This window comes from Syzygium oleosum, unplaced genomic scaffold, assembly GCF_021117445.2.
Source record: "Syzygium oleosum isolate NSW1041296 unplaced genomic scaffold, Sole_v2.1 Sole_v2.03, whole genome shotgun sequence".
In the NCBI taxonomy this organism is placed as follows: Eukaryota; Viridiplantae; Streptophyta; class Magnoliopsida; order Myrtales; family Myrtaceae; genus Syzygium; species Syzygium oleosum.
This window is the reverse complement of record NW_026607487.1, coordinates 6224391-6248428: the sequence shown is the minus strand read 5'-3', so window position 1 is coordinate 6248428 and position 24038 is coordinate 6224391. Positions and strand designations below refer to the sequence as shown.

Genomic DNA, 24038 nt, shown 5'->3' with positions numbered 1-24038 from the left:
AACCACTAGATATAGTACCTTTTCATAGTCAGAACATGATCCTAAAGGTTCATTTGCTTCTAGTGAAACCGCATCCTTGCAGGGCCGAGAAAATTTCCATGCACATTGTTCCCATATACGTGTAGTCCATCTGCTTAAGAGCTGAAATCCTTCCACTACCATATCATACACATTCCCCTTTACCTCTTTGCACCATTCAGCATCGGCGCTTTCTGTTGACTTCAACAACAAAAGCTAGCAAAACATAGACAAGCAGAATTTAAATCAAAATTTGCACCTTAAGCAAGTAGAGAAACTATCCATCTGCATATGTATGAAGAAGAATACCTGATTCACAGATGAAGCAAAACGAATTGAGAAATCATCATGCTCAGCACGAATGGCTCCAATGTGATTAACAATCAGATACTGGCGCTGATAAGTGGCCTATGTCAAGGAGTTATCACAGCAAGTTGGCAGGATGATATTATTTTCTAACAATTTTTTCCTTGAAAGAAGAAAGAAAATTTTTGAACAGTGCATGACATTGTTTTATTATTGCCCAAGCTCTGGCAACACTAGTGCTGCCACAATGCAGATATCAGTGAAATTGGGTGGCCAACTCTCCTATTATAAAATTGACATGCTGTAATTTATTGATGACACCAGACTTTGTGGAGTCAGAACACAATTATGATAACAATATAAGACTTGAGAGTCGATATTATAGGACAATTCTGCCAGTTGGTAGTTTTATCTATGACCCTATGGTGAAAATGATGCTCACCAGTACATACAACATTTATCTGTCCAAAGGTTAAATCTAAGATGTATTGCTCTAGTAAGGTCTATCGCCTCAGTCTATACCTAGGTCCCATTCTGCACAAATAGAAAAGGCCTAAGTTCAGGTAGGATACTTGTATAACCAATATATCTCATGCAATACTTTGTCAAGAAGACTCAAAATCACAAGGGGAGACATGACAAGGCACTTTATTCTAGGGGAGGAGACTCCTCTCTGGGTGCCATTGCAGCTTTTAGTCAGGTTTTTCCAATGGGTATGGAGTGATGATTGGTAGATGACAAAAAAGAGTAACCGCAACCAATGAAATAAACAGAAGTTCGGTGATTATGTGAAAAGCACTCAAAGCAGAATAGTCTTTCATGAATCCTGAAAACTTAAAATTCTGAATCAGAAAGTGCAAAAGATTTTACTATCAACCGTGCAATAATAGATGCATCATGATGTATTCCTATGTAAAATGGTATCTCTTATTGTGCTCAGTGTTGAAGAATTATCCCACATCGATTGACAACGGGTCCTAAATGCTCTTTATATTCATGTGGTCTCCCTCCACCTAATAGCTTAAGCTTTTGGGTTGGACTTTCTAACATGATATCAGAGCCAATGATATCCCTTTCGCGAATGTGCGTGGTAAAAATTTCATGTGAATGTGTGATGTCAAAATTTCACGTGCTACTTGTAATCTAGCCTGCACGTGAGTGGGGGTGTTGAAGAATTATCCCGCATCAATTGACAACGGGTCCTAAATGCTCTTTATATTCATGTGGTCTCCCTCCACCTAATAGCTTAAGCTTTTGGGTTGGACTTTCTAACACTCAGCTACCCATTTATAGTAGTTTTAAACCTTTTTTTATATAGTTCTTAACGAGTAGGTTAGATATTGATCTACCTCATGATGGGCAAGCTGACTTTGTACATCTAAAAGAAACAAAAGGCAAAGTCATTGAAAAGCCTCAGCAGAAAGGATGTAAAGATCTTAGCATTTTAATCAAAAGAGTACGGGGAAGATACATTCAAAGTTTTATCAAGCCACATTTGCATATCACCATCTCATTCCGCAGTCGTGTATGTATAGATATTGCCCCGGAACTGGAAGTATGACTTCTATGAACAAAATGGATAAAGAAAATCTTCCAGGTAACTGAAAAATTGAAAGCTTAGATTCTACACGAATTTTTTGCATGTAAAATGAGGGTTCGTATATTTTCATTTTCTCAGACCCAGTACTTAAACCTATAAGAGTTAACCGAACTGAATTCAAACCAATAAAGCATCTCCCCTGTACCTAAAGATAACAGAATATCAGTAGAGTGACTAATGTAGTAATCCCTATTAGATAGTGTAAAGGCAGCATTCACTGACTAATGCTCTTTGATTTCTATGCGACCAAGTTATCTTATCAGTTCGCTAGTACTATGAGAACAAGATTGTAACACTCAAAAAAGTATATTGCAACTTTAAAATAGGTAGACAGGATATTCTTGTGCTTCCCTCGGAGGGAGCTCATGTGGCGCTGGAAGAGTGAGAAGACGAGTTTGAGAAGAAAACTTTTGGAAGTAACTTGACAATTCTTTCAGTATTGCAGCCGGAGAAAGATGAAGGTCTGGAAATGCAGGAATTACCGGATCATTCTGCCAAGACAGAAATGATAAAATTAATCATTTCAACCACACTGGAAGAACTAATTTAGAATAATTATCAACGATCTTAGATGAAAAATTTATAACTAATGCACATTTACCACTCCTATTCTAGTGAATAAACATTTTATTGATGATCGCATGGTTCTGCTTTGTCCTGAAATTTTACTATTCATTGCAAAGTAAAAAAACATTATGAGAATGTACCTTAAATATATTGATCAGTCTGTTAATCTTAACCCTTTTGTACAGTGATTCACTGTCCTTCTCGGATGATGTTGCCAGCACAACTAGGACGGGCAGAACTCGTAGAAGAATATGCCGCTCAGGAAAAAGAAGAGCAAAATCCAATTCCAATGACTCAACAGCAAAAACAATAAGAACTTGTAGAATATCTTCCACACTTGTCAGAGTTAAGGACCTCAAAAATAATCAGATATGCATAGTACTACCATTTAAAAGTAAGCTGATGGGGCAAATCACATTTTGGTGTTGCCGGCAATCAATCAGCAGCATAACGATGTAAGGACAGAATACATATATGAGAATGCATATGTTCTTATACATCACATTAATTTTCTTTCATACAGAATAAGTGCATTCAGTTGTCATACGGACAGGATACTTGTTCACCCGAAACATCTCGACGTGCAAGTTCAATAAGATGGCCCATCTTGTGCTTAAGAAAATCTGTGACAAATGGATTGCACGAAGTCCCGGTTAGGAGAAGCAAACATGCATGAGGAGCAACAAAGTTGACATCCAAGACTTTTAATCAGTGTAATGCCAGCATTTCCTGCTTTGGAGCAAACTATTGTGTACCTGCAAATCATCCAACTCCTCCCTCATTGTGTCAACATCTTGCCATTGAATGCTGACTTGTGTGAAAGTCCTGAAAATTTGAGAATAGCCAAGAGGAAGATATTCATCTAAATTCTAAAGCAAACAAGAAGAGATGTCTCTGGAATGTAATTTGCATGTCAAAGATGTCAAAAGATGCATATATTCACGGGTATTCTCTAGTCCAGTATTTTTATGAAATGACGCTCGGTAGAAAAATGAGAGGTCAAAATTCAAACTACAAAGACTTCAGTAAAACTTCCAATTTTTAACTTTCATGTCAATCATGCTCGTAGCTTTGCCATAAAATCAAAATGCACAAAAGCATCATTTCTAAAATTGATGTTTCTAGCAAATGAACATCATCGCCGAATTAACCATCAATTGGTTTTGTATTGAATCTACTTAGTTTTGCTAGAAGCACAAAACAACAAACACTACTTTAAGCCACTTCAACCATTACTATTACCTCTTAAACTAAGTTATACTAGATTGCAAAGGCATATATATTATAAGAATGTTATGAAAGGTATGAGAATTTATATTTTACTAGTGAACTGTTAAACCATTCACCCACTTCCACTTTTGACCAATTCTATATTTCATGGCCTAACCATCTCTAGTATGCTTACTCTAGGGATGGCAGATACTAAAGTTAATCATTGCCAATTTAAAGTTTCGGAGGCTGGAGTTCTCTGTATAATAGCAAGGAATGTAATCTACTAAAGTAATTGACAGAGGTTAGATATTTAATATTTTTGGCTGGGAAAATTGCACCACAACACTGAACCAAGGACTTGATTGCACTTTTTGAAAAATTATGGAACTTAATTGAACTAACTCAAAGATTTAGGACATAATTACATTACATACACAAGGTTTAGGACTTCATGTGCACTTTTCCCATTTATATGGCGTATTCTTGTAATGATCTTCTAAAAAAATGAAAAATGAAAAATAAAATTGGTATGTCTATAACAATCACCTCAGAAAAATTTTGTCCTAGAAATGTGCATGTGCATTAAGGGACCTTATACAAACCAAAAACTGTCAACAATACCAATAATGAGCTAGGTTGGAGGAAAATTCCTCTGACCCAACTTTTTATTGGTCAGTTTACTGTCACGCGCATTTAACTTTAACTTAAAAAACACACACCAAATTACTTTATACAATCCGTCAGCCCCCCTCTCTCTCCTCTCCATCTCCATGTCTTTCCTCTAACCTCAATGCCATCAGCAGCCCCCCACTACCATTCCCTTCTGCAATGCCCCCCACCTACTCAGTGCACCAACAACTCTCCCACCATCACCGTCACCTCTTTTCTCCTCCGTCAGCTCTCTCTCTCTCTCTCTCTCTCTCTCTCTCTCTCTCTCACCATCCATCAATCTCCTAGCAGCTAATCAGCGAGTTCAATATCCAGATCTGCCTAGATTCGGATAGCGTGGGCTCTATCGATGGTGAGGAAGTTGATTACAGAGCTCAAAGGCCAAGTAGTTGATATGGTGGTGGTCTGATGAAGATACTGTTTGTTTAGGTAATAATTAACTATGCATGCAGTGATTTGCATTAACCCACCGATCACAAGGAGGGAAGAGGAAGTTTTGTCCAACCAGGAAAACACGGGTCCATAAAAAATTCAATTATCAATAGAATCCTCAAGAAAAACACGACTTGGGTAACAAGAATGAACAGAGATAAGCCTAATAAGTATCCAAAAGTTAAGCAGACAAGCATGAGAGAGAGAGAGAGAGAGAGAGAGAGCTAAGCCAAATGTCAAGCATAATTTAATTAAACTTAGCACCAACATCAGGTAACAATCAGTTGCCGTACCTCTTATACCAAGAAAAATCATTCGGTATGCTTGCTTTTGCATTTTTTAGATGATCAAGTTGTACCAAGATATCAAGTAACTTCAACATAGACCTATTGTAAGCAACGGAAAAAGTGTTACAGTCCACTGCATATAACTGCCAAAAAATATCAACGGTAGGTCTCCATATGTAAGTGAACTACAATTTACAGTATATTCAACATTTATGGTAGAGGATGTCTGCTGAACATTGGAACAAACAACTTCAAAAAGACGACAGGAAAGGATGAATAGATGTAAAAGAAAGAGGGAATTCAAATAAAACCAGAGATGAGTTATGGTGGGGCCATTAATGCGTCGCTCTGGCCTGGAAAAACGCTGCATATCAGCTGCTAGCTGCATTAAAACTTAAGAGTTATACACTGTGGAATATGCAAGTGAAGCCAACCACAAGTGAGGCAGAAATTGTTATACTTTAGACGCAGCTGATGATTGCCACCGTTGAATTTCACGGAGTCGACTCATCTCCAGGTCAAGAACTTGGTATGTCTCCATATACAAGTCAGCTTGACTATGCTTCATAGACTCAGGAAGCTGCATGTTATTACAACATTGATTGTCTTTAACAAGTTCTGTCTAGAGCATAAGCTAACTATTATCTTCAATTGCAAAAGACAGTACAAATGTGGGACTTGTTTAAAGTATCATCCAGTAGTTAGAAAATGTATTTATGTCAATTACAAGTCCCCAAAGTTCATTTCCATGATATATAGGTTTTTTGCAAGCTTCTTTCTTCCTGTTTTTTTTTTTTTTTTGGTTGGGGGGGAGGGGGGGGTGCGGGGGGTTGGAGTAGATTAACAGTAAACTAAGTTGAGCATTATGCTTGAGAAAAGAAAAAACAAAGCCCTCTCTCAATACACATGCAATACTTCATCAAAAAGCCATTGCTCCCACAAGCATCAATAACCAATACAAGGCCTAGGCGTTTGGAGAGAAAAGACAATTATCTTGAGATGGAGTTTATGCAAATTTTAACTTTCTACAAAGGGAAATATCAATATTGCTCAACACTACAATAACCCTAAGTACATTGTAGATCTTTAGACATCAAACTCAGCTCTTTGCAAGAAATCTACGTTTCCCTCCAATCTACAAAAATAAACTCATAATATAACCCAAAAAATTTGATAAGAAATCTAGAAAAAACCAGTTTGATAGAACAAGAATTTCCCCGCTTTCCAGTCCAAATGTGGATTTTCTGGCAGCACCATATGAGAACCACGAACATGTGTCTCCATATTACTTTATGTCAACACAATTACTCATATGATGCTACTAAGAACACAATTGAGTACTACTATTGTCTAAAACAGCAAAGATATCCTGCAGATTTCAAAATGGAAAGGAAAAACCAACCTGAGGAAGCGCCTTCACACAGCTGCGATACGTGTAGAGCACCGAAGCCATCTCTTTCCCCTCCTGAATAAGAGAGTTCTGCAAACGGTTCCAATTTCCACAATTAGAAAGTGCACAGCTAACGACATTACTAGTTTTTCCGAATGTCGAGAAACAAAAATTGTCCGAAAGAATCAGCGTGACCGGACAAATCGACCCAGCAAACTTCTTCTGTCGTAGATAAATCTGCAAACTTTACAGTGCACTTGAAAGAGCAAACGCAAATAGACGACGAAACCGGGAAGAGGGAAAAAGAAAACATGAAAAGTCCACGCACCAGCTGGTTGAGAGCTTTCGTGTCTTCGGACAGAGATAACCGGTACGCCGAAACATCGCTGTATTCTGCGAGAGAGGAAGCCACCGCATCACTTGCCAGTCCACAACAGACACTCCCAGCGATTTCATCAAGCAAAAACCAAAAAAAAAAAAAAAACGCGCGAACGAATTCAACGCACGCACGCATCACGCATCCAAATCTCAAAGTCCTAGCGGGTCCGAGTCTCTCACGTACCGATGGGGCTGTTGGTGGCGCCGGGCTCGGCGGACACCCAGATGGCCGGTCCTTGAATCTCCGGCTGCTCGTCCTGCGAAACAAAAATCCCGAACTCCGATCGCATTCCACGAGACGACGACAACAACAGCGACACCCAGATACGAATTTCGCAGAGGGAGCTAAAAGGGTACAAGAAAGTTCACCTCGAGAGAGAATGTGGAGAGAGCAGCGATGGCTTCTTCCACGGGGACCGCCATTGGAGCGCCGAATCCAGCTCAAAGCCGGGCGAGATTTTCTCGCCGGTCGCAATGCGACAGCGATGGAAATCGGAGGTTGAAGACGACGACGACGTGAAGATTATGGACTGGTGAGAGCAGAGGGGGAATGGGATCGCGACTCGCCGGCGAGTCGGAGCGAGGAACTGAGCTGACTCGACTCCGCTGTCTGAAACGGACAGAGCTTTTAGCGAGGTTGGTGCCTGGGATTAGGAAGAAAATCCAACGGTTTGTAAACTTTATTATGATTTTTTTTTTTTTGGGTGCACTTGATGATCAATTTTTCTACCTTTTGTTTTTCCTTAGGAATTTTGCAATTTGAAAAGTAATTTCTTAAATTAGAAAAAATAAGGCATTAATCTATATGTCAGTATGTATATATATATATATTTGAAAAACCACGTGTTTGGGGCTAAACAAAGGACAAACTATGGAAGTACATACAATTTGTTTTAGAGAAAAAAAGGGTAAGAAACTATAGTCACCCTAAGAAACCAATTAACTTTTTTTACCTTTTCAATATGAATCTAGGGATATAGTCAACATCTTTTCATTTTCCCATATTTGATTTATATATATTAGTTTAACTCTCATAAGGATTTCGTGTGATCTGCTCGGGCTAGTATTCAAGCAATAAATTTCATGATCGATTCATGTTGTCAATCATACAAACTGATACGCTTTATTGATAGTTCATGTCGCATGGACCAAAAAATCATATCAGATTATTGATTTTATACAAAAAGAACAAAGTGTTTCGATAGTGCATGTCCATTTCTATAGCTAAAAAAATTAATTTTTGAGCATTAGCATCATGCACAACATGCATCTTATTGATATTGCTTATTCCCTTTTTTTTTGCTACCATCTATTTATAACTATTGACAGAGATTATATTTACACTGCTTTGCACATTTTGTAATTAATCAGATCCTCTTTGGCAAGAGAAACTGTACAGCATAAATCATTTCAAAAAGTGTTCTTTTTAAAAATAAAATTTAAAATGAAAGAATATAATAAGTCGGATTGTGCTATTTAACAATGAAAGCACGTGAAATTAGTGGAAATTTGAGATGCAAGGCAAGACAAATCTCTTCTGCTCTTTGCTTCAAAGGCAAGTCAATTGAATCATTTGAACTCATAGAACACTAATAAATGCCAATGCAATTGCTTCGACATGAAGCAGAGACCATGATGTCCTTTTGAAAGGTTATTTCCTTCCCCCGGCCCCATGGCCTCCGGACCATTCGGTCACTCTAAACCGGAACGTCACTTTAGGATTCTAGCGAGTTCCAATTTAAACAAGGCACGGTAACGCCGAGGGATGCTTCGAGCGGTAAACATGTTTGTCATTCGATACTCAAAGAGAAGATGGGGGGTGAGAATGTAAGTACTTTTGTTAATACCAGGTAAAACCGCGATTTGCTGGAATCATCAAAACGCCGAACAAATTTGCGAGTCAGCGCGTCTTCTGAAAAACCATCTCTACAATGACAAACGAGCACGAGAGGCCTCTATTGCATTTTCGTCTACTATCGGAAAAGTTCTCCTCGATGACATTTGAGATGAGCACAGATAATGAGACAATTCCGCTCGTTTTTCCGGGCCATACAAGAAACAACTCTGAATCCAATAAATAATACATGAACATATCTACTACCAAAATGACCCCATTCAACTACTAGACTATCCGACCAAAAAAAAAAAAACCTACTAGACTAGGGTATGTACAATCAGATTTCATCTCTCTAATGAGTCTCATCGGTATGTCGAGTTCCCTTTCTTTCCGGCAAAGTCCTTGGATTGAATGTAAACATACCTTGGAACCTCGCTTGTAATCATCTTCATTGTGACAAAAATCAGCTTCGTCCGGGCAATCAGCTTTGTCGATAATCTCAAGCCCGACATTCAAGTATCTGGAGCACTTGTGGATACCCTGATACAAATTTCCGATAACCCTTGAATGCAACGCTGCAAGGAGATGAACAGACAAGGACAGTTATTCTGGTACATCATCGGTGACACTATCAACACCTTGCCGTGCAGAAATGACCCTGTCTATGGTGTGATCAGGCACGGCTATTCCAGTAGTCTCCATGTCTGCAACTATGGCTACCGCAGCATCCAATTCTCCAAGATCAAGACACAGTGAGATGATTTCGTCATATAGAGGACTGCAAAAGGAGAGGGAAACCATTTTTTGTAAGGTGAAATTACAGACTCTTCTACTACTTCAAGTTTCTAAGAATCCATGATAGTTCCCCACACTCGGCAGGATTTCATCATGCAAGTTCACAGAAGAAAAGCATATTTCGAATTATTTCCTACTAAAAGAAGCACGGAACGTGGTAGTATTTAACATGCTCATGTGTTTTCCTGCCAAAATACAAACATGTACGTATCTAGGCACTTTCTGCTCCCCTGAATACCATGGATGGTAAATATGCAGAGAAAAATCAACTATTCTTTTAATACTAGTTAATCTCGAACCTAAATTCCACATGTCAAGTAGCTAAAATTCCAAAAAAGGCCACGAAACCCAAACATGATTGATTTAAGACATCCATTTCAATATACTTTCAAGAGATTTATGATTTTGAATGCATTGGTACTTCATGAATAAAATATACCATGCTCTACATCAAAAGAAGCAATGGCACCACATCAAAATGATACACAAAAATGCTTTCACATTAGACTTACAAAAAGCTGATCATATTGAATTGGAGACCCTTTCTCAAAAGTGAAGAGAAGGGGCAGAGTATGCAGCAGCATAATGGATAAAGCTTTCAGATCATGGCAGGCCAAGAACCAATACGGATGAAAATGAAACTTTTAGATCGTGATACGACAAGGTAATGAGAATCCAATACCTCCCAAACACATAACCAAGACTATGTGTAGTTTGCAGGATCTTCAAGAAAGCTGATGGCAGAGGAGCCCTCATAGCTGCACGAAGTATCATGGCACAATCCCCAATAGTGGGTTGCCCACCCAATTCTAATACCTGAAAAATATTTCAATTTACCAATCAAATTCTTGGGAGAGAAGAGTTATGAGAGTTTCCTGAATTTTCCTTACTATTGGTTTTTGCAATAATTTTCTTACTATTTGACATGAAAATCTGAAGTCATTAAATTCTTCAACACATCCAAATAACTTATACTGCTTAATGGACGAACCCAACTCATGTTTACAGCACATATTAGCTAACTGACAAGTCTATGATGTTGGTTTTGCAGTGTCCCCTTCTAGAGAGAGAGAGAGAGAGAGAGAGAGAGAGAGAGAGAGATTGTCACCAGAAGAATCCAGATGTCAACTTAAATTTTGTTTCCAAATTAGCAAGTCTCAACATCTTGAGAAGGTTCAGCAAACAACAGCACATGCTAAGTTCCTTACCCCATCCTGTAATGAGTTTCAATGCAACTGCCAATAGCTTTTGTATAGGGCCTAAGATATTCTTGATATTCTTGACCTACTAGTAACCTTCATTCAAATTCTTTCAAGAACAGAAAACCATTGATGATACTACTACTCACAGCATATTTTAACTTACAATAAAATGATCTAATTGTACATTTGTCAAATTTTCCAAGCTATTATATCATTGAGGGAACTTAGATGCATTGATTATTAATAAAAAACTAGTTTATAAAGTGCATCTGAACTGCTCAACTTTAGCATTCAAAGGCCAAGTAATTAAAGGTGATCGTACTTAAAAAGCACTTTCAATCAAAGTAATTTTCTATAAGCTACTCAAATTTTTGCAGTAACTGCTCTACAAATAGATGGCTCAAGGGAAGTAGATTAAAGTAGCTCCTAAATTAAGAGGAAAGGGGAAGCAGTTTAGCTAGCTAACTAAAACCTTTCAAATGATGCTAGGAAATTAACAAGAAAAATCAGCACAGAGAAGCATAATCTGGCATAAAGGAAAACTTTTACTATTGAAAGAACAGAAGAGCCAAGTACAAGAGACAGTGAACATGCCTTTTGCATTATTCTCATTGCCAACTCCACTTCCCGTTCCTGAGACCACCTCTGAGGTGGCCTGTTCTTCAACTCCCTCTCCCATGTCCAACCCCAAGCATCAGCTATTGTATACATATCTGACACATCAAAAACTTTCCTTTCCCGCAGTTCCTTAAATGCCTCAACTATGTCCTCAGGAAACCAATCATCATCCTTGTCATCCTGCATGAATAACAGTACAACCAATAGATTGAGTTTAATGGCTCTCACCATGCAAAACAGGATTACGCAAAAAGATACCAAGTACAACCACATCAGCATAATTTTATTTCGAATAAGAATTGTAGCTAGAGTGTAATCATTTCAAGAACTCACCTTAGGTATTGAACAAAGAGCATAGACCAGGCCCATTAGATCGTAAGATCCAACCGCAATAATCAGGAAAAGAGAGCAGGCAAAAGCCAATAACAGAGTTTGACAAATTCAAATGCAGAGTTTGACCTACCAATGTCCCTAATTTGAATACAGACTTTGACCAAGTTATTTAATGCACAAGTCGAGCAAAAGTTCCCTTATTATTTTTACCTTTTCAAGGACTACATAAACTTATTATTGTCATCACTTACACGATGTCTAAATTCTCTGGACCAGAAAATGAACTAAAGAGACAACAATGAGCACAGATCAGACAATATCTACCTCCACAGATGCTCGAGAAGCCCTTCTCCGCGATTTTTTTGTTGTGGTAGTTGTTTGATCAGAATCTTTAAGTAACTGGACACCGATCATTTGAAGCGGCTTTTTCGCTTCAGCTTCCTTGTCCTTTACCCTCTCCCCATCTGGACTCTCGGTTTCGGTTTGTTCAACTTCCTCCTCCTCATCACCTTCTTCATCTTCAACATCCTTTACAGCATCAACATCATCCAGTAAATCTGAAACTTCTACTTGCTCCACCTCTATGGTTTTTCCCTGACTCCTATCCATTCCTTCCCCAAGAAATCGGCGTTTCCAGAACTCTGTATTTCCTTCCTCTAGCTTGATCCTAGAAATAAGTTCATCCAGCTCTTCATCAACCTAAGACAGAAATAGAAGCCAACAACACCAAGGTAAATTCAACTATCCAGCAAAAATGGGAACTGTACTGAAGTCAAGACAGTCATGCCCACACGTGTAAGCAATTTATAAAACCAATACAGACAACAAGAAAACTAGTAAATTGTCAACCTCCTCCTCTTCCTCCTCCACAGGAGGAACCCAAAGGGGGCGTCCACGTGAACGGTTTATCCTCCTTGCTTTCTGCACACGCTGATAAAGAACATTTCTGGTTCCATCTGTTGGCAGATCTTGAGCCTCTAATTCTTCCTTTAATTCAGATACTGTCATCTTACTGGCAGCCTTAGGTTTCAAAACATTTTGATCAGGACCCTTTATAATCTTTCTTAGTCTCTCCTCCACTCTAATATAATCATATTCAGAAGCATTGCCTAGAGCTGTGAGTCCTTCATACTGCAAGGTTTTCAAAAGCTTCCTATGGTGCATTCTCCAATCCTCCAGACATCTTTGTTTGAAGGAGGTTTCCATAGGGTTGGAATATATGAATCCAGCCACATCGGGATCCAAAGGGGTCTTTCCTCTTCGTGGAACCCAGCGCTTGCGTTCACCAGTAAGCCCACCCTCAGCCACATACCTGATTTAATGGGGAAGAATTACTTAAGCATTAAGACATTTTTCAGCACACGTTAAATCACAAGGTAATTTGAAAAATTATTATCATCACACCACTAGCCCAACATCCTTCTTTTGTTTTATGTGGCATACTATTAAAGAGCCCCATAGTTATGATAACATAGTAAAAATTAAATCAAAGCATACGATATGAATGCCTTACTTTTTGCTTCTATTTGCAGTGTAGTCAAAGGCGTTTGAGGTGTATGCATAGGTGCTGAAGCGAGGCGGTGTAATGGAGATTTGCCTCTTGGATGTCAAGGTGACACGTTTTCAATCAGGAACACGCCTTCTATGCTTAACGTATCAAGTGCGGGTGCAATAGTTTTAGCTGTTAAAACCTTAGGCTTTAGAAATGCCAGAATGGTTTCTTTTCGACAAAAACTCTTTCAGCCTTTTTTATAAGGTTAGACAGACTGGATCCCCGCAAAAAGTATTACTTAGTCTTAAACACTGTTCAGACCTTCGCTTATAAAAGTCTTGTCAATTTCCTCTCTCATTAAAAATGCCATCATCAGAGAAAGGACTAGAGTTACAGGATACCAAGTCACTGTTTTTTTTTCAAAAAAAAAAAAAGTTATTGGATACCAAGTCACTGTTTTTTTTTCAAAAAAAAAAAAGTTATTCAACTCTCTCTCTCTCTCTCTCTCTCTCTGTGGAATTTTTGTTGGTTCCAACTTAAATTTTCTTTTTTTGTGTTCTTCTCTCTCCCTGCTTCAATTTGTATGTTATGTTCTAAGAATAATCATAATCATTCTATTCGTATTGTAATTTTCTCACACAATTTATACTGTGAAACTTGTAAATGTTAGTTACCAACTTGAGTTATTGCACCCAGCTCCCAGACGTGCACTATCTCTGCACTTTACACCTCAGGCGTTTTAAGGCCTTAACGCCTTAAGTGCACTTTTTCGCCTTTGACTACACTGGCAGTTTGCCAAATAACAAACTTATGGCAACCAAACTAAAATTTTAATGAATTCTCAAAGGGAAAAAATAGCACAATTGACATAATGCGGCTTTTCTAATATATGAGTTGAGAAACACACCTAGCGATGTAATCAATCTGGTATCCAAGTTCAGCTTCTTCTTGTAGAGGTTCAATCCAAGAGCTCACAAGGGTTCGGTACTTTCTGCTTAAGATCATAGCTCGCGGAGGAATCGGTTGGTTATCTTTGGCCATTGCCTCCAATGCTTCCAGCAATTCAACGATTCTTCCTGAATTTAGAATGTAGCAAATAAAAGGAAGAGTGAGTAGATCACAATAGAACGCGATCTAATTATACTTAAGATTCCGACGCCAATATTTTTGGGCAATTATAAGATGGTTCCATATCAAGCAAGTCTGCAAACTATGGCAAAACCAAAAGAAAAGCGGCAAATACAGGTAAAAGCAGCTAAAAGTTACAACCTCAAAGCCCTCGCAATTTACATGCATTCACAGTTCATTAAATTGGAAACACTGCCTACAATTTTACATGGACAAGGTTACAAATGAAACACAGTACCTCACGGTCATTATTTCAATCTAAATTTGGACAACAACGGTCAATACTCAAGCCTCAGTTTGAGAAATAGTACAAAAAAAGCATAATATAATATCTTCCTGCTGATCTGGAAGTACAACAGGTATCATGGTCACATAAGTTTGGATGGCTCAACTAATCCATTCCTTTTATCGGACCCAACACCCACAGTATCTGGTACAGTCAACTTCAAGGATCCTCCTAATTTCAAGAACTAGCTGAGTTTAAAGTTTCTTTCCTAATATAGACACTCATCCAAGGCCAGCACACAACAAAAGAATGGCTTTACGTATGACCTCTTGAATCCAGAGTTCTCCTAAATAACTAATTTTGCTTTTAGACAGAACTAATGCAATTGGTCGAGAGATTCACACATCCCACATGATTCAAAAACCAATCAAACCCATATACTTCCATCCTAATGTCAGTATATAACAATCATTTATAGTAAGAACCAACAAAAGACTTCTGCTCCAAAAGCAAAAGAATAAGGTCTATGCTGTCCCTCATTTTGAAGGATCACAGGTAATACTCATCGCAGGTAAAAGCTATAGAGCATGAGAAGAAGATCAAAAAATGATCTAAAGAAAGAAACATAACTTATAATGCAGACTGAAGTGGCAGAAATTCAGAAACTTATTGTTCATAAAGATTCTAAGAGAATTTTCATCTAAAAGTTGGTAAACAAAACACAATACATTAATCCTACTAAATAATTAACCTTCTCGACATAAAGCTCGGAGGTACAAGGACAAAGGATCTCCAAAATTCCCTTCATTATGCAAAACTTTTGTGCCTCCTTCAAAGTTTTTCAGAGCACGGAAATGCCGAATTGCCTCCCGCACTACACAGTATTTGGTAAAGCATTCCACCAACAACCTGTGCATTGAAGCATATCAAAGGTAAGACTGAGATATATTAGAGTGACCACTTTGAGCTTCCTCACTTCGACATAATCATACTAGATTGCTTGATGTATTTGTAGTAAAGATCATATTTGAAGTGTTAAAATTTCCAGTTCAAAATTTTAAAATTCTAGGCGGACGGAGAATATATGCGTATAAGAGCCCTATACATGCAAATTGGACTGAAATTGCATTAAAGTTGCAAGTAAAACTCAAAAGCTTAAGTTGGTAAGTGGAGAGAGACTAAATGCATGTGATGCCAACAACCAATGTGAGATCACAGACTTTAACGTAGAGGTCCAGATATCAGAGAAAAAATAATAACAAAGATTATCAAACAGTTCCACTGCAAGACTAGGTATGCCTTCCATAAATTATAAAAAAAAAAAAAAAAACAGATGTAAGGATTATATAGTCACACAAACAACCAGTCCATAACTTCATCTAAAATGTCAAGAGTCTTATATGATTAAGCATGTAAAGAACAACAAAGTTGGCAGTTAGCATCATATGTCAAACCCTGTATTTATATGTCTGCAATGCTCCAGTACAGCATTTTTTGGTAGCATAACAAAAAGTTATGCTATTCAGATGACTTGTATCAAAGAAGATCACTATAGGTGTCCCTTACGCATGAGTTTTCACATTAGGCTGCAACCTCTTGTGGTCTTCAACCATCATGCCAAGTAATTCAGCAACATCCTGTACTCTACAAATAACAAGGAAACCAATATGATGAAAGCAGCACGTCTGCACAATATAAGTATCTAAGGACCGCAATATAGCAGATGATCAGCAACATCCGGATGTTGAGATAAAAAATAGTTGAAGCATTCACCACATTCCACAATAAAAGAAGTGCAGTGAGCAGAACTCAGCAACATGACCTCCATTCACACTTTACAGTGCAAAATACGGGGAACGTTGCATTTCACCAGAACAGCCCATGCTTAATACTGGTCGCATATGATGCAACTTTTGACAAAACAGAAAAAATAGGAGGGCAGATCAATGACTAAACTTGTGAACATCTTGGCAAAAATTTGTGCTGACCAATAGTCAAATACTTGGACTAAACACACGCCATACAAATGGAACTTCTTTTTTACCGAAAAAGCCTCTTCCAGGCTTTGCAGTTTGCAGCAAACTGATCAAAATACAAAAGCCTTGATAGTGTATCACTAAAGAAAAAGGACAAATGAAAAGGAAACAGAAATATAGTTCACAATTCATCCCTTGATTTTCTTGTCAAGGTGTACACCAGACAAGTACTTCTCATAGTATCTCTTAATAGTAATAGAACAAGAAGTAAATTTGAGTAAGATCCATAAACGAATTTGTCAAATTTTTGATAGGGGTATTACCACGGTTGCGATTTTACCTCACCAAATAAACCTACAATAACTTTAGGACGAACGATGGGATAAGTACTTGTGGTAAGGATTCAGAGGCCAGAAAAAAAATCATGGTAATGATTCATGAAAGTGAAGCCCTAGGAGAGGAGAAACCATGATGGGAATTCACGAGTTAAACAAGCAACTATGGCAAGATGGAAACTATTCATGAAGGTGAGATTTAGTTAAGATATGACTTATATGAAGAAAAGAGTTGAGTGAACCCATAGCAACTTCAAACTGCTCTTCAAACTGCTCTTTTTCAGATCAAACACACATGGAGCATAAATATCAGCTTTCAAAAAGCTATTGTCATCATAATGAAAAGCTACATCTTCAAAGCTCACCGGAACTCTACCTGTCGTAGGATTCAGCTCTAGTATATGCTTGGATGACCCAATTATAGCTCTCAGTATCAGGTTTCATAAAATCTGTTAACCAAGAAAGTTGAAAGAAACATATTAAGTTGCAGTCCAAAGACTTCAATTCAACCGTCTAAAGAAAAATTTCTATTCCATTTCCTTTCCATCCAAGTAATTTTATAAAAAAAAAAAGAAGCAAAACCAAGAATTATTGCTATCCAAACGTCTATGAACAGAAAATACATGATCACAATAATTTCTGACGGTCACACATAGTTGTCCCAAGACCGACATTTAATTAAGCACATACACATGACTTAAACTAGGTAGGTCAACGAAATTTTGACAATGAAGACCGAGAGCAGCTAAAGATATCTACTTCTGCAAGTTTTCGTAGTCCACATGTTTGATGACTAGGTGAATACACATGGGAGTACACACAACAAAATACATGACAAAAGTATATTGTTAACACATATCTTAAGTTTGGAACTTGGGACATGACGAAAATTAGAAATCTGATTAACTTCATAAAATTCAAAATGCGCCTCCATGTTCATTAATGAGGTGAAGGGAAGGGGAAAGTTAACGAATGACCACCATTGAATTCCGAACTGAATCTAATAACTATCAAAAAGTTAAAAGCAATAATTTATTCTGAAACATATAAAACACCAAAATTATTGTATATGCCATTTGACTTGGAACTCCAATTTCTTTTTGGCTTAGTTGAAATTCATATTGCTAAACCATCTATACATCGACTACTTAAATAAATATGATTTGGGTATATTTGCGCAAGCGTGCATGCATATGTAGTATTTCACGCCTACTTGCTAACATCCGGAATAAAAGTATAACAAGAATTGATTAGACCAAAATATCATAATGATTTTCTATATCTTAGAAGATTTTATGCCCCATGTTTAACATCCAAAAATCAATCTGTCTTTTAGAATACTTATGGAGTAAGACAATAAAATCATCTATAGCTTGGGGTTCAACAGTAGTACACATTAAGGTGTTATAATTCACCAGCAGTAGAAAAAGAAATGCGAGGTACACCTAGGTCTCTCTGATACTGGCCAATCAGGAGACTATTCAATAAGTTACAAAACTTATGGAGAGAATTGTCAAAGAAACACAGACACAATCAGGGGAGAAGAGAATGAGACCTTCTCCATATTCCATGTTCTCGAACGTGGCAAAAGCTATTTCTGGTATCCCGCAAGTAGCCTAATTAACAGATAGAGATGCTATCAGTATAGTGAAGTCTTCAAAAAAAAGGAATAAAAAAAATATCATACAAGCTTCTAATAATTAAGCTCAACATACAAGCTTGTCATAACATACTATTCTACAATAAGAAAGAGATTTCATGATCTGGTGCACATCACAAATGGGCTTAAAGGTTGTTTGACACGGCTTTCTTGTGGCAGCTTCAGCTAAAAAAATGAATGTTGCAGCAATTGAGCTTTTAAAGGTGTTTGGCAAACACCTCAACAGCAGCAGCACCTCTAAAGCTACAACAGCTTACGGTAGTTTTTTGCGAGCTGTCTCACCCAGCTTTGAAGTGTTACAGCTTTGCAACATCTATCATCAAATGCAAAACTAGCAGCACTTCACATCGTAGCTACAGATGAACCACAGCTATACCAAACAAGCTCTTAGAAGCACATAGGCATACATTCACGCATAGTATGCTTTTCCAAAGTTATTAAGCCCTAGAAATTATTGATTAACCAAGCTTATTAAGCCCTAGAAACTATTCCAAAAACCAAGAAATGATTAGAAACATACAACAGACAAATCCTATGCACATAAAACCTGTTGTTTAAATCATTAATGTGTCAGATTGCAGAATTAGGCTCATAAAGAATCAGGGCAAACCTGAACGCTAAGAAGACAATTGAAATGGAAAGTTGTGGCCATTCTTCCTGCTGCCTCCATTTCGTAACAAATTTCCAAAGCGTTAGAATGGTCCCCAACTTTACAGTCTTCTTGAATTAGAAGATCATAGAGCTCATCTGTAGCTCTCAAACCGCCTTTTGCTCCGTTCAGGAAAACATCATTAGCATCCTCCAGATGCTTGTTCCTGATAAGCTCCTCTGTCCGAAAGTTTAAAAAACAGAAATCGTTACACTCGCGCAAAAGAATACAGCACTCATACACATAAGCACACGCAACCCGGCGCGCAAAACAAAAACTTGAATAAGTACCAACAAGAACTATCCACGCCTGGCGTATATCGTAGTTCAATTTCTCCATCGCCGCAAGAATCTCCATTCCTCTGCTCGAGTATCCTTTGGAACCAAACAACCTAATCAACGAAATAAACGTCTCATGCACCGGTCTAAGCCCCGCACTGAGCTCCCTCCTCAGCGAGTGCATCTGCATTCAAACCAACAACGCGCCATCGTCACACACAACAGACCAACTCTAGCACCAAAAGCAAGACCAATCCCTGCGATTAAACAGCTTCGAGACTCAGTTCTTGCTACACATTAGGGGACAGCAAGGGGACGATCTTTCTATCTGCCGAACCAAAATGGATCTAAGATTAACGTCCTAGCATTTTGAGCTTCAATTGTGCATTACCGCGCCCTCCGCGTCACCGTTGAGCACGTGCGAGACAACGAGTCCGTGGAACGACCGGGGCCCGGGGCTCAACCCCGCGGCGACCATGTCGTAGATCACTCCGGACACGCCGGCGGCGTCCCCGTCCCGGGCGCGGGTCGTCAGCTCCTCCATGAAGGCGAGGCGGAGGGCCTTCTCGGCGGCGGAGGCCGAGGCCATGACATAGGCGGGAGAGGCGGGGCCGGAGCCGTGGCCACCGCCGCCCCCGCCGCCGGCGAGCTGCTGCTGCTCCGCCTGCTGCTGCTTCCTCCGCCTCCCCCTCCCCCGAGCCTTCTTCTGCGGCGCGGGGGAGGCGACGGCGGAGCGCGGCGTGGCGGCGGGGGGCCGGCGCGGCGGCGGAGGCGGCTGGAGGAAGAGGCGGGAGCGGGGAGCGGAGAGCGCGGTGAGCATTTGAGGGAGGATGGGAGGGGCGGGGGAGTCGTTTGGGTTTTTGGATAAAGCGAAAGTTCGAAGCGAGAGAAATGAGGACGGAGGACGGAGGGGTTTAGCGAAAGCTAAGATTGTCGTCGCTATGAGAGAGACACCGTCGCCGGTGACCGTTATGGTGTCCGAGCAAGTTAAGAACGGAGTGATTTGATTTAAATCTGGCTCTTGAGAGTTTTTTTAGTGTGATGGAGTACCTAAATTTTGAATTTTTTTTCCAATTTAGTTGGACAAATGTACGGATATACTGATATGACCGTTGGATTATCGTTAAATGAAAACGTTTCACTCTCACGTGGCAACTTACGTGTGTTAAGATTAAGGATGATCGATTTAAGAGTGAATAGGTTTCAATGGAACTTATCTTATTATAATCGGTTCTTAATTTTTGGAATATGAAATTTATCATGTTTGTCGTATAACCTGTTTTAGAACACACTCTATTTTTTTCGGTCCGGTTCCAAATTTACCCTAAGAACCTGTTTTTCTTTTGTTGCGTTGTCTGATTTCATTTTTTCCAGTATAGAAATTGGCGGTCGGTACCCTTCCGTAGGCGGAACCAAGCAGCTCAACCCCTTATCTTTCTCCGGATAATGCCGCTCGAACCTCTCGCCTCTCTCCGTCCAATTCAACCTTTGGATGGCCTCCACATTGTCCAAACAAGGTATGTACTCGCTCATACTGTCCGGGCAAAGCTCATACTTCTGAACCTGAACCTTCATCCCAATCTTCTCACCCTCGGTCCCTTCAATCTCAATCTCAATCGCATTATTCGTCCCCTCGTCCACAAACTCCGGATCAAGCTCCCCTACCTCGAAGTTGTCGGTCATCATCCCATTTTCGTCCACGATCCTGAACCTCGTGATCGCCAACAGAGGTGGGGGAGGAGGAGGAGGAGGAGGAGGAGATGTGGCGGCAGTCCCATCCTGCGATGGCTAGGCGGTGGTGGGAGGGCTAGGGGTTTGCTTATGAGGTGTGAAGGAGGAGACATCAAAGGATTTGTTGAAATTCGGGGAGAGGGCGGCGGAGGGAGGCCTCTGATGGGGGGGCGGAGGAGGAGGAGGAGATGTGCTGGCGCTAATCGTCGGACTCGGACCAGTGTTTGCCCAAGTAGAAGAAGACCCAGGAGATGGAGGCGAACGCCAAGACTTTCATGATAGCCGGTGTTCTCAGGAGATCCACATTGTTGAACGCCAAGACCTTGATGGTGGCAACTGGCGACGATATTAGTTGCTGGCTTGCTGCTGAGAGAGAGAGAGAGAGAGAGAGGCAACTGAGCTTGTTGCAGGACAAGATTGCACGAAGAGAGAGGGACTGAGAGAGAGAGAGAGGTGAGATGACCGAGTTTAGTGAGCTAGGGTTTTTTTTCAACACAAGTTAAAAATCGGTGCCAAAACCGGTTTGATCGGTCCGGTTCCCAAGCGGGTCATCACTTGGAACCGGGAACCAAACTGGTTCCAAAAAAATGAAATCAGTTCAAATAGAAACTGGTTTTGGACCTGTTTTTCAGATGATTTAATTTGATTCCCAGGTAAATTCAATCCGGCTGAACACCACTAATTAAGATAATCTAAAAAAGTTTCTCCTGATTTTAGAAAATGAAAATCTGGATAAACAGAAGGAAAAAGGCGAAATAGAGGGAGAAGGGTTTTGTCAAAGAGAAACATGGAAAGAAGGGGAGGGGATCAGAGTCCCTCACCGTGCTTCTTGTCACTTCGATCACGGCATCCCTCACCGAGCCTCTCTCTCCCTGGTGTGTATGCGTGTGCTTGTGGCGAGGACGACTTGTTACGACTGGTCCAGACGAAGGTGAGGGTCGGTGGACTCTCGCTGGTGATGGAGTGGACTGGCGACCCCTGCCAGCATATGGGTGGCGCCACCGTTCACTAGCCTTCGCCGCCCATCTCTGCTCCTAGTCTTTTATTTTTTGCTTGTTTTTTTCTACTACTTCAGCTTGTTGAGGGTCACTCAGGTGGCTTGTCACGTCAGCATTTTCATCCACATGTTTGGTAGAATGACCAATTTGAGAAAAAAAAATGTATTCACTCTAAGAAACCAATTACATAATAATAAAAGCCCGGGAACAAATCGAATGTTTTGCAATATGACGATTGAATTAGAGATAACATTCTCCTAGTCCCATGAACTCATCAAAACTATCATAGAGCTAGCACATCTCCTAGGTGTATATCTAGGGTAGATTTAATGCTAAGTATTTTTATGTTAATGATCGAGGGTTTGTTCTCACTATCCTCACTTCTTGTCATATCTCCTTGGTAGATTTGTGAACTGGAACAAGTAAATGCCTCACCACACCTTCCTTCTAAGATTATGGATTAAAAGGAAAGCATTTAGTTTATTATTTAGATTGATCGACCGGCCTCATACATAAAGCACCACCACCCACACGACATGAAAAGAGGTTTTGCTTCTTCCCACATTCAAGAACTCAGTCGTCGATCTTCATCTTCTGGAGGATGTTCTTGAGGATCTTGATCGACAGTGGCTTTCCATAGCAATCATCCAGACCAGCCGCCATGAAAGTGCCCTTCTCGGTATCCATGGAGTGCGACGTCACTCCCACGATCATGCTGCTGACTCCCATGTTCCGCAGCTCCTTTGTTGCCTGCGGCGAAGATGAAAATGCCGTTGTTAGGGTATGGAATGGATATCGAATGATCGACGAAAACTAACAGACATGTGAAAAAGTTTGTTTGTGCATCTTAGCAGCAGCACGTAGTTACCTCAATGCCGTTCATGACGGGCATCTCCCAGTCCATGAGAACGAGATCAAAGGATTCTCCAGCGCGGAACAGATCCACCGCCACTTTCCCATTTTCAGCCAGTTTAGATTCCACTTCCACGCCCACCCTATTCACCAGGATGGTATGGATGGTGCGGATCGTCGAGTCGTCGTCCACGATCAGCACTGACAGTTTCTTCTTTGCCGGTGCGGCAGTCAAGCTGACTCCAGTCCACTCGCACATTTCAGCCTTCCCGCTTCCGGTGCCCCTCAGATCGGGGCTAGCTGCACCGGCGACTTGCTTCGACAGCGACATCCCCTAGTGCCACGTCGCACAACCGAAGTTACATTTACATGAGGATCAAGCATTCATGTAATCATCTGGCCTATAATAGGTCGAACGATAATTTGTTTTATATGTCAAGCTCTAATTTGATGATACTTTTGTAAGGATTAGGTTAATTAATGACTCCTTTTTTTTTGTAGGATTTCATCCTGAAGATCATTGTGCAGTCACTCTTTAGGATGTGTTGGATGATGAAAATGAAATGAGTTGCATGCATGCATACATATAGCTTCTTAAGTTGGCTTAAAAGAAGTATTTTCGAAGAATAAGTTACAAAACTAACCCGAAACACCTGCTCGCTCACACACAAGAACGGAGGCCCGTAGGAAGGAGCTTGGACTCTTGTTTTTCTTACTTCTTTTGACATCTTCAGCGGGGATTATATAGCACAAGAGAAGGGAAAAAGCTACTTAACTCGCATTTAAAATTAGCTAAAACAAAATCTGATAGCCAATATCGACTCATTACTCGACCTAAAAAAAGGTTGAATGTAATACGCCAAAAAAAGACATTTGAAAAAGCAGAAGACTACAAAGCAACCGAAAGTGATATCCCAAATATTAATATCGTAATCTGGTCTTCGAATCCACAATTATTATTATACTATCAGTATCGTTATCCAGTCTCAATTCACAATTATTGTTTCAGATGCTATTTCTTTTGCAAACTAGTTACTTTAATAATGAAAGTGACACACTCAAGGCATAC

At 39.8% G+C, this 24038-nt stretch overlaps 3 protein-coding genes across 4 annotated transcripts in view; all 3 read right to left on the bottom strand.

Annotated features, from left to right (window-relative positions):
* Positions 1-7498, bottom strand: part of LOC115692627 (protein PIR) — a 32015-nt gene extending 24517 nt beyond the window's left edge. Inside the window, exons 1-13 of the mRNA XM_056309359.1 lie at positions 7229-7498; positions 7044-7116; positions 6810-6874; positions 6494-6571; positions 5552-5671; positions 5403-5473; positions 5098-5190; positions 3247-3316; positions 3050-3114; positions 2632-2827; positions 2257-2415; positions 328-414; positions 19-234 (exon numbers count right to left, since the gene is read on the bottom strand). Of these exons, the coding sequence (XP_056165334.1) occupies positions 19-234; positions 328-414; positions 2257-2415; positions 2632-2827; positions 3050-3114; positions 3247-3316; positions 5098-5190; positions 5403-5473; positions 5552-5671; positions 6494-6571; positions 6810-6874; positions 7044-7116; positions 7229-7282 (1347 nt within the window). The 5' untranslated portion in view covers positions 7283-7498. The remainder of the gene's footprint in view (positions 1-18; positions 235-327; positions 415-2256; positions 2416-2631; positions 2828-3049; positions 3115-3246; positions 3317-5097; positions 5191-5402; positions 5474-5551; positions 5672-6493; positions 6572-6809; positions 6875-7043; positions 7117-7228) is intronic.
* A 1288-nt stretch (positions 7499-8786) lies between these two features.
* LOC115692631 (uncharacterized) lies at positions 8787-20346 on the bottom strand. Of its 2 annotated transcripts, XR_008816226.1 has the most exons (14): positions 19780-20346; positions 19401-19572; positions 19072-19289; positions 18357-18417; positions 17178-17250; positions 16057-16134; positions 15242-15399; positions 14044-14212; positions 12494-12956; positions 11969-12343; positions 11288-11491; positions 10174-10307; positions 9011-9474; positions 8787-8978 (listed from the first exon to the last, which is right to left on the bottom strand). XR_008816226.1 is itself a non-coding variant. In XM_056310034.1 (13 exons), exons 1-13 carry the CDS (start codon positions 20206-20208, stop codon positions 9300-9302), a joined length of 2709 nt encoding a protein of 902 aa, XP_056166009.1. In that variant the 5' UTR covers positions 20209-20346; the 3' UTR covers positions 8787-9299. The 2 variants fall into 2 exon arrangements, 1 of the variants encoding a protein (XP_056166009.1); XM_056310034.1 differs by having other exon boundaries at positions 8787-9474.
* A 2344-nt stretch (positions 20347-22690) lies between these two features.
* On the bottom strand, positions 22691-23300 carry LOC115692641 (two-component response regulator 24-like). The gene is made up of 2 exons (XM_030619550.2): positions 22986-23300; positions 22691-22867 (listed from the first exon to the last, which is right to left on the bottom strand). The coding sequence occupies exons 1-2, from the start codon at positions 23298-23300 to the stop codon at positions 22691-22693; spliced, it is 492 nt and encodes a 163-aa protein (XP_030475410.2).
* Positions 23301-24038: the final 738 nt, after the last annotated feature.

Bases quoted from the DNA above. Each gene is read 5' to 3' on its own strand.
- LOC115692631 (XM_056310034.1), bottom strand. From the start codon at position 20,208: ATGCTCACCGCGCTCTCCGCTCCCCGCTCCCGCCTCTTCCTCCAGCCG. The intron at 19,573-19,779 runs GTAATGCACAAT...GTTTGAATGCAG, and splicing joins ACGGTGACGCGGAGGGCGCG to ATGCACTCGCTGAGGAGGGA. The intron at 19,290-19,400 runs GTACTTATTCAA...ACTTTCGGACAG, and splicing joins GGCGTGGATAGTTCTTGTTG to AGGAGCTTATCAGGAACAAG.
- LOC115692641 (XM_030619550.2), bottom strand. From the start codon at position 23,300: ATGTCGCTGTCGAAGCAAGTCGCCGGTGCAGCTAGCCCCGATCTGAGG. The intron at 22,868-22,985 runs GTAACTACGTGC...TCTTCGCCGCAG, and splicing joins CCGTCATGAACGGCATTGAG to GCAACAAAGGAGCTGCGGAA.